The 18,990-nt window shown below is 44.0% G+C and overlaps 1 protein-coding gene across 15 annotated transcripts in view; it reads left to right on the top strand.

Moving 5' to 3' along the window:
- ODF2L (outer dense fiber of sperm tails 2 like) overlaps window positions 1-18,990 on the top strand; it is a 61,367-nt gene that overhangs the window by 26,546 nt on the left and 15,831 nt on the right. For 12 of the 15 annotated variants that reach the window (XM_045027471.1, XM_045027470.1, XM_045027473.1 and 9 more), the window contains 6 exons: window positions 475-585; window positions 6,962-7,066; window positions 7,830-7,988; window positions 9,862-9,947; window positions 10,032-10,194; window positions 11,172-11,297. In XM_045027471.1, coding sequence (XP_044883406.1) covers window positions 475-585; window positions 6,962-7,066; window positions 7,830-7,988; window positions 9,862-9,947; window positions 10,032-10,194; window positions 11,172-11,297 — 750 coding nt within the window. Of the gene's footprint in view, window positions 1-474; window positions 586-6,961; window positions 7,067-7,829; window positions 7,989-9,861; window positions 9,948-10,031; window positions 10,195-11,171; window positions 11,298-14,601; window positions 14,660-18,990 lie in introns of those variants that run through there. The other 3 variants (XM_045027478.1, XM_045027483.1, XM_045027479.1) reach the window with 2 other exon arrangements.

Here is an 18,990-nt window from a genome sequence, read left to right as displayed (position 1 = left end):
GTTCTCTGTATAGTGACTATTATCCCCTATAGTCTTTAACATCCAACAGCCCTTCCAACTTGGAAAATAATTCCAAATTTTTCTTTTTTAAAATCAAGACTGTCAAATGCCTCTTTGATTTTGCCTGCATCTTAGTCAGCCAGAGAATCAAGCTGATTGAATCTTGGTTTGCCCTAGAGTTAGATTAACTCACACTCAGTCTGTCTTTAAAATGACAGGATTTATGTCTTTTGTATAGTATTTCTACTCTGGATCAAATATGAATGAAAGTTGACAGATTTAAATGAGTTTGTCACAGTTACTTACCATGCAAAATAACAAAATGTAATCATGTACAATTAAATACCAGTAGTTTAATTGCTAGTTATATAATAGTGCTGATGGTGCTTTGATTTCTTAATTCTCCACTATCAGAAAAAAAGTGTATTGCCTATAAAGAAATAAAATATTTATTTTCTGTGTATTTTAATCTAGGCTTTACTTGCTGCTTTGGAAGACAACACTGTTTCGGCTGAAGCTGAACTCTTAAATCTGCAAGAAAAAGTAAAGCAGCAGGAAAACCTTGCTGAACAGTATAAAACTCAGGTGACTAATGGACCTGGAAGGCTTAAGTATCAGTTTTATGTCAATATGCAGTTTTGAGATAATGATGAGGGTCTTATTTGAGAGACAAGGCAGATGAGGTAATATCTTCAGTTGGTGAAAGACACAAGCTTTTGAGCTACATAGAGGTCTTCCTCAGGTCTGGGAAAGGTACTGAGGGCTTGGCTACACTTGCGAGTTACAGTGCAATAAAGGAGCACCGGGCGCACTAGTTCCCTACCCGTCCACACTGGCAAGGCACATAGAGCGCTCTGACTCCGCAGCTACAGCGCTGCTGGTACTCCACCTTGGCGAGTGGAATAATGTTTGCTGCGCCCCTGCTGGAGCGCCGTGGTGCCAGTGTGGATGAGATGTTGTATTACTGCGCTCTGACCAGCCTCCGGAAACGTCCGATAATCCCCTTGTCATTGTTTTGAACTGACTGTAGGAATGCGGATATGCTGTTTGAAAGCTCCGTTTCTGACAACCGGCTGCTTATTTGCTGAGACAGATAAGTATGCTCCAAGACAAATTAGTGTGGAATGCTGTGTGTGAGAGAGAGCGGCAGGGGGAGAGGGGGTCTGCTGCTGTCTGAACTTACAAGACAGCATGCTGACATGCTCTCAGCCCCCCCAAAACCCACTCTCTCTCCCCCCCACATACACACCCCCCATTTGAAAAGCACGTTGCAGTCACTTGCATGCTGGGATAGCTGCCCATAATGCACCACTCCCAATGCCGCTGCAAGTGCCGCAAATGTGGCCACGCCAGTGCACAAGCAGCTGTCAGTGTGGACAGACTGCAGCACTTTCCCTACTGTGCTCTCCGAAGGCTGGTTTAACTCACAGTGCTCTGCATCTGCAAGTGAAGCCATGCCCTCAGACTGTCACAGCTAAATATGAGGTTGAACAGTTTAGCATAAGTAGTTAGCACATATTCTATGGGACCATTGAAGGTGAAGTGCCCTATTAGTATCCTTGTAGTCATAGTGCAAAAAGTGGGGAGGAGCCTTGTCTATACTACAAAGTTTTGTTGGCAAGTTATAAAATAATTTTTTTTAAAATGGAGATATACCTATCTCATAGACCTGGAAGGGACCCTGAAAGGTCATTGAGTCTAGCCCCCTGCCTTCACTAGGCAGGACCAAGCACTTATTTTGCCCCAGATCCCTAAGTGTCCCCCTTCAAGGATTGAACTCACAACCCTGGGTTTAGTAGGCCAATGCTCAAATCACTGAGCTATCCCTCCCCCCTGAGTTAAGCTGCTTTAATTAAAACTGCTGCTGCATGTCCACACTATGCTCATTGTGTTGACAGAGTGCATCCACACTAGCAGAGAGGAGGCCACTGTGGTAGCTATCCCAATGTGCAACTGGCCGCAGGATGCTTTTGGAAGAGTTTGCAATGCCTCGTGGGGCAGGTACAGTGTCACATGATGCAGGTTTCTCAGTCCCATCTTTCCATGGGCATCCTAGTAGATTATCAGCTGCTTTTCAACTGAAGTGGTGTGGGGAGAGACAGGAGAGTGGTGTGTCCAGGGCGGGGGAGACAGCAGGCCAACTGACCTACCCTGAGGCAGGGGAGGGGGACATGCCACTCGATGTCTCCCCCCGGCCCTGCTCGGCACAGCAGTCCCTCTCGAAGCAACCCGCTCTGCCTGCCTGCGGTTCTGTGATTCCCTCTGAGTTCTCCTACAGCCTCCTCCGCTGCCAGGGGTGGCATCCTGAGCAGCTCTGAGCTCTGAATGCTAAGGAACGTGAAAGCAGCACAGCAGTCCCCACCCACCCTCCACTCCCTGCAACAGCAGTCTGCCTGCTGCTGTGTTCCTAGTGCAGGGCAGAACAGGAGCATTCCAAGTTAATGATTTGCTCTTTGTTCCCAGAGCAGAGCAGCATGTTCAGCTGTCCTGGAGTCTTGAAAGGGGAGGGACGCATGCCTTCAGGGCAGCAGAGATCAAAACAGTGAGCAGAGTGGTCACTGCATGCATTGTAGGATACTGGTGGAAGCCAGTTATGTTGACAAAACAAACAGCAGCGTCTACACTGACCTGACACTTTGTCGCTTTAACTTTGCCACAAAAAGCTTTACGCCTCTCGTCGAGGTGGTTTTATTTTGTTGGCAAAACAGCAGTGTTTTGCTGCCAAAAGTAGCTCTGTAGTTTGTACACCTCCCCTGCTGACAAAACTTTGTAGTGAAGACAAGGCTATAGTGTCTAGCAAAGTTATGAATTTAAGTTCCTAGGCTCTCCTTTTGAAAGTGTTATTGTGCAGGTTTCCTTTGAGGATGAGGACCGATAGGTCAGATATAGTGTTCACTCACAGGTGATATGGTGTTTTTGTCTTTTATCATTTTCCTGTGTGAGTTCATTCGAGACTGTAGTGATTGTCTGGTTTCACCCACACAGTTGTTACTGGGGCATTTAGTGTACTGTATGAGGTACACCACATGTTGTGATAAGCATGTGTAGGACCCATGGATCTTGAAAGGTATATTGTAGGGGGTGTTAATCATGGTAATGGAGATACCACCTGCAGGTTTTGCATCTGTTGTTCTGTCAGGATCTGGTGTTGCTTCGAGTTGCTGTTCTGGTCTGTGGAGCACTTGCATCTGGTGATGAGCTTGGAGAGGTTGTGGGGGGGGTTGTTTGAAGGCCGGAAGAGGGGGTTCAGGTAAGATTTTTTTCAGGATGGGGTCCCCATCAAGTATGGATTATAGTTGTTTGACGATACCCCTTATGGGTTCCAGTATGGGGTGGTAGGTGACAGCTAGGGGTGTGCTGTCAGAGGGGGGTGTATTTCTGCACTGAAGCAGGTTCTCTCAGGGTATTTGGGTGGCCTGTTCCGTGATGCGATCTACTTCTCTAGTGGACTGTTCTTGTTTAGTGAAGGTGGTTTTGAGTGATTTAAGGTGTCTATCCCGGACTTTCTCCTTGGAGCATAGTCAATGGTATCTGAGTACCTGGATATAGATAGCAGATAATAACTCGAAGAAATTTTTTTTGACAAATGCACCATGAAACCAATGATATACCTGAGATACATCAATGATATTTAAGATGACTTAAGTTCCCTCATAGATTTCCACCATGACTTCAATAACCACCACCCACCCATTGAACACTCTCTGGAACACTCTGTTGCTAGCATCAACTTCCTGGACACAATGATCAGCTTCAATGGAACCCTAAAGACAGTTCTATACAAGAAACCCACGGATCACCACACTTACTTTGATAGATCCATTAATCACCCCAAACACACCAAGAAATCTGTTATTTAAAGCCGGGCACTCAGATACCACAGAATATGCTCCAAGGAGAAAGTCCAGGATACATATCTTAAAATACTCAAAACCACCTTCACCAAACAAGGACACTCCACCTGAGAAGTAGATCGCATCATGGAGTGGACCACCCAAATACCTGGAGAGAACCTGCTTCAGTACAGATATAAAACCCATTCCAATTGCACACCCTTAGTTGTCACCTACCACCCCACACTGGAACCCATACATGGTATCATCAAACTACTACAACCCTTACTTGATGAGGACCTCATCCTGAAATAAATCTTTCCTGAACTCCCTCTTCTGGCCTTCAAACAACCTCTCCAGGCTCATCATCTGAAAAAAGATCCCCACAGACCAGGACATCTGGTAACAGTCCGGGGACTAGTGAGGTAGCACTAGAGTAATGTTTTGGCAGTCTGTTTATATGGCATATGGATATTTTGTCTCAGTGCTAGGGAAATACCAGTAAAGCCCATATTTTACAAATCTGTTTTAAGTTCCTTAGCAATTCCTTTGTAGTATGTGCCTTTGTTTACGGAGAGGAAATTTTAGCATGATGAATTAGATGTTTTATAGAATTCAGTGATAGCGTAAGGACACCCTTGATTGACATCCCTGACTCATCGTATTTTGAAATTACTGACCAGGCAACAGTTTTATTACAAACTCGAAACCCTGCCAACAGGCCTAGCCTATGGAGCAAAGAGCTACAATAAAACTTTTAGCCTCTTGTAAGAGACAAGAGGTAGTTCCTCAGCACATCCAGCCTTAAGTAGTTATTAGGGTTCAAACTAGTGGCTGGGCTACTTTCAGAAATAGACTGCCATTAGCTGACACCCACTGTTTTGAGAGGGAGGGGATTGGACAATCAACTGCCCCCACACAACAGCTGCAGCTCGTTCTCCATGGTGGATAATGAGCCATTATATTACCAGTTAATTTGGCATTTTATATTCAGAGTTGTCCTTTCAAAATATTTTCTGTGAAGCGGGGTCTGTCACGCTGTAGCAAATGTGAAAAAAAGAAAACATTAATACGAATATCATTTCCTGATGCCAGGAACTTAGTTTCCTCACTGCTTCTCTTGATTACGTTCTTTTTTTTTAAACAAACTTTCTCCCTCTAAGCCCAGTTTCTCCACTTACTTGCTGTTGCAGTGAAGCCATAATTTTGCTTTTTATCATAGGAATTTGTTACAGTGGAAATGATTGATGTAATTTTGATTTCACTACAAAGATGAGATAGAGGAGAGATTGGAATATAAAGGGAGAAATTCCTTGTTAAAGCACATATATTTTTGATAAGTAACAGAAGTTGGAGGCATGGAAAACCTGTGAAACACATGTAAGAAGAATGGGTTTACCTTTAAGTATTCTGCAGTGTAAAAGCTCTTTTTAACTGAAGTAGTATTTCTCTCTGTTAATTCTGTTACAAACATTTTAAACAGAACAGCACTTTTTTCACAGGCAGAATTTTCTAGTCTGCAATAAGATCTCATCGCACCAAATCTAAATTATGGTAAATTAATGTTGAATATTTTTATCCCCATGAGAAATAAAAATTCAGTTACTGCTATCTAACTAAAAGGGCGTACAATTTGATCATTTTAAAAGTGGTGGTCCATTGACTTCAGCAGGAGCTTCTGGGTCCTCTGCACCTTAGAAAGCCACACCAGACATTTAGGTGCCAAAAAATGTGTTTAGGAGCCTAAATTTATGCACACAATTTTGAAAATGTTAGCCTTGGCCCTTTAGAATCAATCCAGCTCCCATTGAAGTCAATAGGAGCCTGTCCAGTGACTCCAATGGGAGTTGCATCAGGCTCTTAATGAATAACTGGCAACATTCAGTACACCAAGGATGAATTTGACCCCATGTATCTTAAAGTGATGAGAATTTTTGAAATTTGGAGTCATGGAAGTATGAGCTCTTGAAATGGCTAGATATATTCATATTTATGTATTTATAACTTTTTGCATATGGCCTTTGGCCATAACAAAGCCTTTGAAATGGAAGATATAGGTGCTCATAAATTATATTAACCACTTGTTGCCTTTTATTTACTGTATGAAATAAAGTAACTTTAAAGTGCAGTGAGCCTCAAGTGCCTGTGTAAATTCAAGTGAATTGTTTCAAAGATTGTGGGTTTTTTTTTCCATGATAAGCACAGAGGCTTTTCATTAAAGTCTGTGGGTACGTCTACACTACCCGCCGGATCGGTGAGTAGTGATTGATCTATCGGGGATCAATTTATCACGTCTAGTGTAGACGCGATAAAATCAATCCCCGATTGCTGTGCCGTCAACTCCGGAACTCCACCGTGTCGAGAGGCGGAAGCGGAGTCGACGGGGGAATGGCAGCGGTCGACTCGCTGCCGTCCTCACGGCCAGGTAAATCGACCTAAGATACGCCGAAGTTGCATATTTTAGGTCGACCCCGCCCCCCGCTGTAGACCTAGCCTAAGTGTATTAACATGAATATGTTAATGCTATTTGGGCTTTGTTAGATGAGTTTTAATTGCAGGACAGAAAAGTTTGCCTCTAAAAAAAATAACGACAATGTTTGAATTAATACATGGGAACCTCATCTAAAAAGTAATTTGGTCTTGTTTGAGTCCCAGAAGACTACGTTTGCCATTTACACATTTGGAAGACTTCATCAGGTTGTCCGGGTGTCGCACAGCAAGGAAGGAAAACTGCAGTTGTTGCAATTGGGGAGTGATGCAAGGGGGTTCAAGTAAATGAGTCAGATAATAGTCAAATAGTGCCAAGTCACAGTTTCTGCCACTGCAAAGATATAAGTTTGGGGGCAACAAAGTCAAAATAGGCTTTCTGCATCTGTACGAGTACAATACATGGCTTGGAATAGGGAGCAGTCTCCAGTTGCTCAGCAGCTTGGGTGGTATTCAGTGTTTCTGCAGCCTACTCAGTTGTGAAGGCAATTATGAGAATAGAGAAAATGAATAAGTAAGTATAGGCAATGACGAAGCACCATTTGGGGAAATGAAAGGCTGTTGCTTGACATAAATGCTTCCAGCTTTAAGGAATGATGGAGTAGCATTTGCAAATATATGTAAAATATATTGTATCCTAGGTACAAAAATTACAAACAGAAGCAGAAGAATTGAAAGCCAGATACGAAAAAGTGTTAAATGAAAACAAAATAATAACAGAAGCCAAAAATGTAGAGATTAGTGAGGTAAGTAGTCCACTTTAACAAACAGTATAACATGGTTTCATGGTATTTTGTAGAACAGTGAACCTCAGACTGGCCTGGGAACCACTTGCTGATGGTTGTAAGGTGGTGGCTTTCCTGTTTTCCAGGTACTAAATTGCATAAAACGATGCCAAAAATACATTAAATACTTCACTAACATTACTTTTCCCTGTAAGCAATTGCTGTAATCACCACAGAGTGAGAATTGCAGAGCAGGAGCAGCAGTCATTCCCAGGACAGTAACTAGGTAGGAGGTGGTCAACACTATAACAATTTGTGAACCCACCATAGACTGTTCATATTGACTGATTTGTTTGTTTGCTTTTTAAATACCAATCAGTGGCCTAGTTTACCCCCACCCTCAAGAAAAACTGTGGAAGCTGGACAGGGAAGAAGGAAATTACTGTAAGGTTTGCTTTGCTAAGCATCCTACAAATTAGCATTTTAGGAGTGCAGTAAACGTACAATAACTTATTGAAAATGTTCACGTTACTTTTCATAAACATTTCATTACATTTTCAGTTTCACTGAGCCCTAACTAAAATATAGGGCTGGAGGGATGAGTTTGTGCCATAATGTTCATTCCATTTTTCATTATTATTGGAAGAATAACATTATCCAAAAATGTGTGTAGAATTTTGGATGTATGTATTGTGTATGTTATCATATGGAAAGCTTTTGAAAAATTTCAACAATTAATTTATGGTTTTGTACCCACCTGTTTTCCCTTAATGCTACCGTGCAGGTGAGGAGCCAGATACAGGCTCAGTTGAAGGAGTTAGAACATGTTCGTGACTTACTGAAAGTAGCTGAAGAGAGGCTGCTGGAGTATCAGGAAAATCTGTTGTCCTACAAAAGGAGCTATGCAGACAAATCCAAAACCATTAGGGAGCTACAGGTTCAGGTGCTTAGAGCATAACCATTTAATAGTAAAGTATCTAAATGATGTGGAAGAAAGTCTTGGGAGTAGTTTTGCCATGTGAGGGAACCCATGTCAGTGTTCTCTCATCCACATACTTGCTTAATAGAACAAAAGTTCCTTCTGCAACGATTGTGATGCTCTTTGTGATATGTGCTGCCTGCCTTTTTTTGTACGTTTAGAGAGATGAAATTGCAGCTTCAGTCCCTAACTGAAAATTCTTATTTATTTTTGCATTTAGATTTTAGAGCTTTCTAATAAGAAAGACCTCTTCCCTTTTGAATAATTAGATACGTTCAACGTGAATCCCTAGCTGAATCCCAGAAAGTTTTCCTTGTTAATGTACTGTACAGTTCTAAAGGACACCATTATATCTAATGGAGTAATTTCAATCTCTGGATTTTTTTTCATGTAATGAAAATACTGCATTTTAAAAATAATGATATTGTAATGCCTAATTTATAAGCTGGGCAATACTTGTTCAGGAAAATGGCTACAAATCATAAACTTCAAAGCAGTAAATTATATCTTTTCTATTTTACAAGTTACATTGTATTTTACATATAAATATACTAAAAAGGACACTTCAGACTTCTAAAAAAGATGATTTCCAAGTAATTTTTAGAGTTTTTAATCACTGTTTGTAGTACCTCTTAAGGGCCCCGAATGTGTTTTTCCTCCTGTTTTTAATATACATTTCATTTTTCAAAGGTTTTGATTCTGAACATTGAGAGAAAAACAACTTAGTTTTTTTTATTTTAAACTTAAATTTATGTGACAGACCATATATCTTTTTTGTGAACTAGAATAATCTGAGACAGCAGAGCTCTGGGAAGTGTTTGAATTAATGGAGAAAACCAGAAAGAGTCTCCTAAAACTTATTGACAGGTAGTCAGTGGCAAAACTTCCAATGACGTCATTAGAAACAGAAAGAGGTCCCATGTGCTCTTTTTATGATCCGTATAAAAATACAAGCTCTGGATTTTATGTTAAATTTCTTGGAAAGGTCATCTTTATAGCTATAGGACCAGATTCTGCTCTCACTTCAACCTGTCCAAGGCCTCAATTCAGGAAAGCACTTAATCACATGTTTAATTTTAAGTAAATTCCATTAATTTCATTGAGAATAAGCATGTACTTAAAGTTAATCTAATGCTTGCATGCTTTCTTGATGAGGGATATGGTCCTGAATTGAGGCCTAAATACAGAGGAACTCTGTCAGTGATGTTTCGCAAGGTTTTCACTGTGTACCCGAGATCAGAATCTGATCACTAATTTGTCGACATGACATTTAAATTCAAATAATCAGTATTTTTCTTCTATTATATCTAGCTGTAGTCTCATATATATAGTTAAAGTCTAGTATATATGTTTGCAAAGTTTATTGCTCTTTTCAAAATAAATGCTTTGGTGCTTTAATGAAATCCATCAGACAGCACTCCTAAGCTGCTCCTGCATAACAACAATTGTACATGTAGGAAAATGGTAAGGAAACAAATATCATTATCAAGCTTCCAAGCACTTTTTATATACTGTGAGGACAAAATAATTTTAAAATGGAGAAAAAAGGCTTTATGAGCCAGATTTTGCACGAATTTAAACCTGTCCAACTAAATGTATTAGGTTGCAGGGGTAAACCAGCCCTAAGTTCATGCCTTAATAAGTCTTTAGGTTACAGTATAGTCTGCTACTATAGTTGTATTTTATTTGCTTCAAATATAGGCCAAATACTGCTTGCCATGGTGATGAAGTGGGCCCACTGATTTTAATAGGATAGCTTGAATAAGGCAAGCTTGATTTGGCTTATAATGTCCTGTGCAAATCTCCACTAAATAGAATGGAAACATCATTTTCACAGATGGATGACAACAACAGGTTCTTGAGAAACCATTCTTTGGAAGAGGAAAACTGTAACATTCAGAAGAAATATGAATATCTTAAAAGGTAAATGTGATATCTGACTAGTACTCACTTTTACATTTTTCTCCTCATAATCAAATTTCATGTGTGTATCTGTTTTACATAAAGACAGTTAGAAAGGATGGAAGTACAAAATGAAGAACTTGCACATCAGCTGGCAAACCAAGAGGAGAGTCTTCAGCGCAGTGAATTGCAGCTTAAAGAGAAATTAGCAGAATATGATGCTTTAGCCAGACAGTTGGAGGCTGCTTTGGAAGAAGGCAGAAAAAAGGTATATATGATGTAATATGTTTCTAAATTTGATTGCAGTTTTTCCCATTTTCAAATGAAGAAAAATCTGGAAAAGAACAAAGGGCTTGAGGAGGTGAGGGCCAGACAAATCAAGAAAGGTAGATCATTCCATAGGAGGAGGCTGTATGGAAAAATAGGTCAATGGGAATTTTGCCTGAATAAATACAAAGAACTTTGGATTTCCTAGCCCTATTGAAGCTGATGGCAAAACTCCCATTGACTTCAGTGGGGCCGGGATTTTGTCCTTCATCTTTATACAAAGGAATTCTTTCCTTCAAACAACATGAAGAGCTTCAACCACCCAATATTTAAATGTGCAGAAGTGACAGAGTTTCTGATCAAAAGCTTCAGCTTGTCTTTTTTCATTTCCCTTTTGAATGGGCAGCCCACTAGGACTTTGATATCGAGCCTTTCTAATGTCAGAAGAGGGCTTTCCACGCTCAAAATTTGCAAGTTTTTGTGTGATCATGAACAGAAAAGATTAGATTTCAAGCAATAAACAAATAGGCGAAGACGTGTAGGAACTTACATCACAAGTAACTATTGCAGTACAATCAGAAAAATATATATCTGAAGTGATAATGTTCCCAGTAAATTAACTATAAGTAAAGTAGAATGTACAATTGTATGATTGTTCTCATATTCTAGTAATACTGATGGATTCTGAATAAGTCTCAGTTCAGGACAGATTCACAGATGAGTCAGACTTTTTCCCCCCCATTAATCATTCCTGCAGTATTTTCCTATGAGACAGCTTATTTCATTTTAAATCCGAATGTATTCCATGTGTGCTCAAGATAATTGGTGGGGAATAGAGGGAGGATTATAATCAGCAAATAAGGACAAGACTATCAATTGTAGCATAAAATAGTTTAGAATAATTATTTGTTGTTTTGTGCTTCAAATGCAGGTCTATATGTAATTAAATAGCTTTTTCTTCCTTCATTACCATCACAGGAGTCTGAAGAGCTTGAAAAAATGTCATCCAAGGAGAGAGCTCTTCAGACAAAAATATTGACTCTGGAAACCGAATTAAGAGAGAGACGAGAGGAGCAAAAGCGACTTGTCTGCAAATTAAACAATGTGAGTATCTATCACTTTACTGACACTGATCATAAACTGCTTAGTTAATTTAATCACTACATACACTAAAGTGTTTTAAATAGATAAATATTTCTAAATGAATTTGTACATAATTTGGGGCATAGAGTCAGTTCACATCATTCAGTTAAGCCTAGAACTATCAGAAAGACTGCATATTTTGTGCACAGAATTATAGATGACAGGTTAGGAAAAGATCTCCGGGATACCTAATCCATCTTCCTACATTAGTGCAGGATTGTCTACTCTGCTAAGACCCTTTAGTAACCTCCCTTGGGGCTGCTCCTTATTCTAAAGGCTCACCCAGACAAACAAATTGTTAGCAGGTCCAGACCTACTTAATGAAGTGGATAAATGTATTTTTGAGCTGGTAAAAGAATCTGATCTGACCAAGAATCTATGCAAACATTTTCAAACATGAGTGCTTAAAGTTAGGCACGTATAGCCTTATACGGGAATCTAAATAAGTGCCCTGATTTTCAAAGGTTTCAAGAACTTGCAGATCCTAGGTGTGGCACATTGGTACTTTCCCTATCAGCATGGCCCCATTTCAAGAAGGTATTGTGGGCTTGGCACCTTTTGAAAATCAGGCTAGCTACTTAAGTGCCAAAGTATGAATTTAGGTGGAGATTTTCAAAGCAATCTTGGGGATTTCAACACATTTTCCATTTTTGTTAATAGAATGCATGTCTAAATCCTCTAATCTTCGAAAATTGCATCCCAGGTGCTTAACTTTAGGTATCCAAATAGAAAATATTGGCCCTTGATTTCATGACATCCGGCTAGAGACAACAGTACTCAAATTGATGCATAAGGTTTCAGAGACCGGGGACCTGATTCTGGCCCTGCAGTGCTGTAAAATGGTATTTTCTGCCAACAGCCACATAAACACCACAAAGGTAACAAACATTTCCCCCCTTAATTTAAAAAACAACAAACAAAATTTCATTTTTCTTTCATCCTTCATGAGGTGGATGAATATTACATAAATCCTCATAGACTTTTTTGGGAGGGTGTTGGGTGGGGGGAGAGATGAATTCCAGCTAAATTGAAGGTGGCATATGGTCAAAAGGAACTCTGGCTACACCGGGTCACCTAGAGCCAGGGATTCTTCTTACATTCTGAACTGGACTTTTTCTCCTTCTAGCATGAACTCTGGTTTAAGATTCACAGGACGTTTTTTAAACCCTCTAGAAGCTCGGGGAAAAAAGCCCAAAACTGATGGCATACGTCTCCCCATCATCACAGAATTGTTTTGATGTGTCTTTAATTATAATAAAATAAAAACAATTTACAATGGATAGAAATGATATAATAAGAATGGAAAGGCACATCACTGACAAAGATAAGCAGTATTGCAGGGAGAATTTAGTTTCTTGTTCTACTTTGGATATTTCTGTGAAGTCTGTTAGAGCTTTCCAAGTTTGAGACAGAGAATGAAGTTGGCTTTTTTGGCTGCTCCCTGTTCATCCTTGTGTAGTCAGTTGATTATTGAATATTTTTTGAATATTTTTGATACATCTTTCCAATTTGTCATGTTTCTCTGGGCAACTATTATCAAGAAGTCTAGCAGTATGTGACTGTACCAACAGTTAAAACGGTCAACTTGGGCGGGGGCGGGGGTGGGGGAGGGGATAGGGAGTCTATATGGTTTTTAAATGAGGAAGGTAACTTACCTGTGGGGTTGTCAGTAACACGTGTCCCTCCACATCAGCCTACAGCGCAATATGTGCCACTATATTTTAACAGTTTTCATGAGCATCTAGTTGCACAACAGTTTTTACTGTTTTACTCTAAGGTAGAAACTCCTGAGTTCTGATTCCAATTTTATGTTGTAATTCTGAAAAATCTTCATATTTTATTTTTCAATAAATGTGGAGGCTCCAGCATGGCATGGGGAGACACAGGCCACTGGCTGCATGGAGGTGGGAGATCACCCTGCAGCTCCCCTCTCCCCCCCCCCCCCGGCCCCAGGACACAGACTCAGCAGTGAGGCTGCACCTGATCCTGACACAGCGCAAGGGCCTGGCCTGCCCCATAAACACCCCAGAGCCCTGCCCCTCCACACCAAGATAGCAAGAGAGAGGGACAGAGTCTTGCATGCACACTCAGCCCTGGCTCCCAGTCCAGGTGTGAGGCTAGCAGACTCAGCCTGGCAGGATCCAAGTTTGGAGGGAGCTTAGTGTGTGTGGGGGATCTAGGTGTGGGGCTTGGTGAGGGGTTGGTGCGGGGGGAGTTGGATGCACAGGAGTTTATTGGGAGGGGTCCAGGTGCAGGGGGAATTAGACTTTGCAGGGGGGTCAAGATAAGTACTCATCAGCCCAGCTAACTCCGTCACTGGCAGGGAGAGGCAGCCTACCCTGTACAGCATCTCTGTCTCTTGGCATCTATCTTGGTGTCAGCCTCAGTCTGCTGACACCCTTTTCTATCTGTGGCAGGGTGCTGCTACAGAAGCCCTTAATCAGCTCCTGCCGCACCAGCCCCAATCAGGGAAAATGTATTGGGGCTGGGTTAACTGCCCTGTGTTTGACTGATAACTGACCACACCTGCCAGCCTCATTAGCAGGAGCTATAAGGCTGGAAGGAAGTGAGACAAGAGGTGTGGGGCTGGAGACTTTGGGCTTGGCTACACTTACAAGTTGCAGCGCTGGTGGAGGCTTTCCAGCGCTGCAATTACACCCCATCCACACTTGCAGGGCACAACCAGCGCTGCAACTCCCTGGTTGCAGCGCTGGCTGAAAACCCGTCAGGGTTGGGGTATAAGGAGTGCAGCGCTGGTGATCCAGCGCTGCTCAGCAGGTGTGGACACTCACCAGCGCTTTAATTGTCCTCCAGGGAATAAGGAGTTATCCCAGAATTCCTGTTCAGCCACTCTGCTCATCAGTTTGCACTCTACTGCTCTTGCCTCAGGTGACCCGCCCTTTAAATGCCCCGGGAATTTTAAAAATCTCCTTCCTGTTTGCTGCAGCCAGGTGTGGAGTGCAATCAGTTAATCTTTACAGGTGACCATGCCTCCACGCGGCAAACAAGCCCCAGCATGGAGCACTGGCGAATTGCAGGACCTCATTAGTGTTTGGGGGGAGGAAGCTGTCCAGTCCCAGCTGCGCTCCAGCCGTAGGAATTACGATATCTTTGAGCAGGTATCAAGGTCCATGCTGGATAGGGGCCATGATCGGGACGCACTACAATGCAGGGTGAAAGTTAAAGAGCTGCGGAGTGCCTATTACAAAGCCCGCGAGGGTAATCGCCGATCCGGAGCTGCCCCCACGACCTGCCGTTTTTACAGGGAGATGGACGCGATACTTGGGGGTGACCCCACTGCCAATCCCAGGACCACGATGGACACTTCTGAGCCGGGTGGGGGACAGGAGGAGGAGGCGGAGGCGGCGGCGGGGGGGGGGAGGAAAACGCGAGTGAAGCTACTGGGATGGGGGAAGACACCCCAGAGTCCCTGGAGGCATGCAGCCAGGAGCTCTTCTCACGCCAGGAGGAAAGTACCCAATCGCAGCAGCCAGCAGTTGCAGAAGGACAAGCAGAGCAGCGGGTTACCGGTAAGCGGCTTTTATTTTCTGGGTGGAAATGTTTCTGGAGAGGAAAGGGGGTTAGGGCTGTATGCATGCCAGCCTAGATGTGGAATAGCCCATTGATGTGGTCTATCACATTGCGGTAATCGTCTGCAGTAATCTCAGCAAAAGTTTCAGCCAGAGCGTGGGCAATATGCCTGCGCAGGTTTATAGGGAGAGCCACTGTTGTCCTTGTCCCATCAGGCTAACGCGTCTGCGCCACTGTGCCGCGAGGGGTGGGGGGACCATTGCTGAACACAGGCAACCCGCATAGGGTCCAGGGCGGAATCCACATTGCTGTAGAAGAGCCTCCCGCTGTTCCCTAGTGACTCGCAGCAAGGAGTTATCTTCCAGGATTAACTCCTGTGAAAAATGTTGGGAGACTCTTCAGTGAAGCTAGTGATAGAGATAGGGAGATAGTGAAGATCACCCCTGCAGCTGCATCTTCACTCAAACCCTCTATCACTGAAGCTTACCCAAAGCAACCAGCACCCCTCTATCACTCAAGCCCCACTTCTCCCTCTATAAGCACCCCTCACTCACCATTTTGTGGCTTCTGCTGTGTTATGTGTGTGGTAAAAGAATGCTAAAGTGAGGACTAAAGAACTCCTTCAGTGTGTGGGAATTTCAGTCTGGAGATAATGAACACAATGCTTCCCTGTTAAATGTTGTCAATTCTTTTTTTCTAAAGTGACCTTGACTGCTGGACTGACCAGATGTACCACAGCACAGAAGCTGCAGAATTTGAGAAAAAATCCCCGAAAGAGCAAGGAAGACATGCTGAGAACTGTTATTGCTCACTCTGCTAGAGAGAGTAAAAACTTGCAGGAGTGGAGAGAAAAGGAGAGCAGGATACGCCAGAGGGAAAGCAGGACCCGGCAGAGAAATGCAGTGGCCAAGAGGAAAAGCACAGAGAAGCTGCTAAGCATCCTGTCGCGCCAAGCGGACTCTATCGAGTCACTCGTTGCCATGCAAGCAGAGCACTACCGTGCTACTCCCCCACCCCACCCCGTCCCAAAGCTTTTTGCCTTGTGCACCAATGTCAGTTCAAACCCCCCTTCCCCAGCATCCAGGTTCTTACCACCACCAGCTGCCTCCAACACCTGTACGTTCACCAACCAGCCCTGAGAACTACAACCCTTACCCTCTGCACTCAACCCCCATCACCATGCAGTTTATGCACCCTGAAGTGCAGGATTCATTGCACAGCACTCCAGACAGGATGTATGCAAACTTGTGACTGTGCAGTTCACCAACCCACACCCCTGCCCTCTTGTGTTCATGAAATGTTATGTGTGTCTGTCTGTCAAGGAAGTTTTTTTCTTTCCAATAAAACAATTCTTGGCTTTGAAAACAGTCTTTATTATAGCAGATAGTGAAAGATACCTTAGCCCAGTAAAGAAACAGGCACTGCAAATCATTTTAGGGATAATAGAATAACAGTGTAAACAGTGCACTTCACTCCCATGCAAGGCAGTCAACATTACTGTTGGCTTTCAGCCTCAAATTCTTCCCTCAAGGCATCCCTAATCCTTGAAGCCCTGTGCTGGGCCTCTCTATTAGCCCTGCTCTCTGGCTGTGCATATTCAGCCTCCAGGACTTGAACCTTGGTGGTCCATGCCTGACTGAATGTTTCACCCTTCCCTTCACAAATATTATGGAGGGTACAGCAAGCGCATATAACCGCGGGGATGCTGCTTTCCCCCAAGTCTAGCTTCCCATACAAGGACCGCCAGCGGGCTTTTAAACGCCCAAAAGCACACTCCACAGTCATTCGGCACCGGCTCAGCCTGTAGTTGAACCGGTCCTTGCTCCTGTCAAGCTTCCCTGTATAGGGTTTCATGAGCCAAGGCAGTAACGGGTAAGCGGGGTCTCCAAGGATCACAATGGGCATTTCGACGTCCCCTACTGTGATCTTCCTGTCTGGGAAAAAAGTCCCTGCCTGCATCTTCCTGAACAGGCCACTGTTCCGAAAGATGCGTGCATCATGCACCTTTCCAGGCCAGCCTGTGTAAATGTCAATGAAACGCCCACGGTGATCCACAAGCGTCTGGAGAACCATAGAGAAATACCCCTTACGATTAACGTACTCTGATGGGGGGGGCCAGAATAGGAATATGCGTCCCATCTATCGCCCCTCCACAGTTAGGGAAACCCATTTGTGCAAAGCCATCCACAATGTCCTGCACGTTCCCCAGAGTCACGGTCTTTCTTAGCAGGATGCGATTAATTGCCTTGCAAACTTGCATCAACACGATTCCAACAGTCGACTTTCCCACTCCAAACTGGTTCCTGACCGACCGGTAGCTGTCTGGAGTTGCCAGCTTCCAGATTGCAATAGCCACCCGCTTTTCCACCGTCAGGACAGCTCTCAATCTTGTGTCCTTGCGCCGCAGAGTGGGGGCGAGCTCAGCACACAGTCCCATGAAAGTGGCTTTTCTCATACGAAAGTTCTGTAGCCACTGCTCGTCATCCCAGACTTCCATGACGATGTGATCCCACCAGTCAGTGCTTGTTTCCCGAGCCCAAAAGCGGTGTTCAACAGTGCTGAGCATTTCCGTGAATGCCACAAGCACTGTAGTGTCACACGCGGCAGGCAAATCCATATCGATATCATCGTCGGACTCCTCACTGTCACTTTGGAGCTGAAGGAATAGCTCGACTGCCAAACATGTTGTGCTGGCGACACTCATCAGCACAGTCCTCAGCAGCTCGGGCTCCATTTCCCACAGAAATCGCGATTCACACACAGAGCAGAAAGACACTCACAATGGCGCCAAACGTTGCCGGAAAGACAGAATGCTGGGATGTGAAGCGATGCACCACGGGGCGTTGGAACAGGAAGCGGAATGACCCACACACTTCCTTCCCCTTCCCACAATACTCAGCGCCAAAACGGCGCCAAAACGGGACGAGGTGCTCTGTGGGATAGCTGCCCACAATGCACCTCTCAATACAGCGCTGGAAAGTGCTGCAAGTGTGGCCACACTGCAGCGCTGGTAGCTGTCAGTGTGGCCACACTCCAGCGCTGGCCCTACACAGCTGCATGACCAGCGCTGTAACTCCCAGCGCTGCAACTTGTAAGTGTAGCCAAGCCCTAAGAGTGGGAGGTCAGGCTCAGAGGGAGTAGAAGCCTTCTAGTCTGTTGCTGGCAAGGCCTGTGGTAGGCCAAGCAGTTGTAAAACCTATATATAGTTGGAAACTGGTGGTGGGAAACTGATCATGAATAAAGAACACGGCTGTTGCACCAGACGGAAGTATCCCTGATTCACGGAGGTCAGGGGCCAAGAGGCTGAATCCGGAGGGGTGCAGTGTGAGCCCCATTACACTACCCCTCCCTTTTTGAAGGCTAGCATCTGTAAGAGTTTAGTACAGGAACTCCTCACTTAAAGTCGTCCCGGTTAACGTCGTTTCGATGTTAAGTTGCTAATCAATTAGGGAACGTGCTCATTTGAAGTTGTGAAATGCTCCCTTCTAATGTCGTTTGGCAGCCCCCTGTTTTGTCCGCTGCTTGCAGGAAGAGCAGCCCGTTGCAGCTAGCTGGTGGGTGCATAGAACCAGCATGGACCAGCAGCCCCCCTATCAGCTCCCCACTCCCTAAATTTGCTGTGCAGCAGCTGTCCCTCCCGCCACTGCCATGTGCTGCTCCCGCCCTCTGCCTTGGAGCTGCTCCCAGAGACTCCTGCTTGCTGTACAGGGGAAGGGGGGAAGAAGGGGGCTAATGTCAGGGTGTCTCCCCCTCCCCCCTGCTTCTGCATAGGGTTACCAGATGTCCTGATTTTATAGGGACAGTCCTGATTTTTAGGTCTTTTTCTTATATAGGCTCCTATTACCCCCCCCCCCCCACTGTCCTGGTTTTTCACATATGCTGTCTGGTCACCCTAATCCTGCACCCCGCTTCCCCCATCTTCCATAGAGCAGAGGGACACACGGGGGAGGGAGGGAGCTTCTAGGCAGTAGCTGCCTCTCAGCAAGCTGATTTAATTAGCAAGGCAGTGTACTTAAGCCTGTCAGCTACTTAAAGGGGAAATGTGCATTTTTTCTCTCTCACACAGTGTGTGTGTCTCTGTCTGCCCTCCCTCCTTTCCTGCTGCCTTGTAGAGTGTTGTGAG

This window comes from Mauremys mutica, chromosome 8 (assembly GCF_020497125.1).
Source record: "Mauremys mutica isolate MM-2020 ecotype Southern chromosome 8, ASM2049712v1, whole genome shotgun sequence".
Taxonomy (NCBI): domain Eukaryota; kingdom Metazoa; phylum Chordata; order Testudines; family Geoemydidae; genus Mauremys; species Mauremys mutica.
Note: the sequence above shows the minus strand (reverse complement) of the source record. Positions and strands in the feature narration are given on the sequence as shown.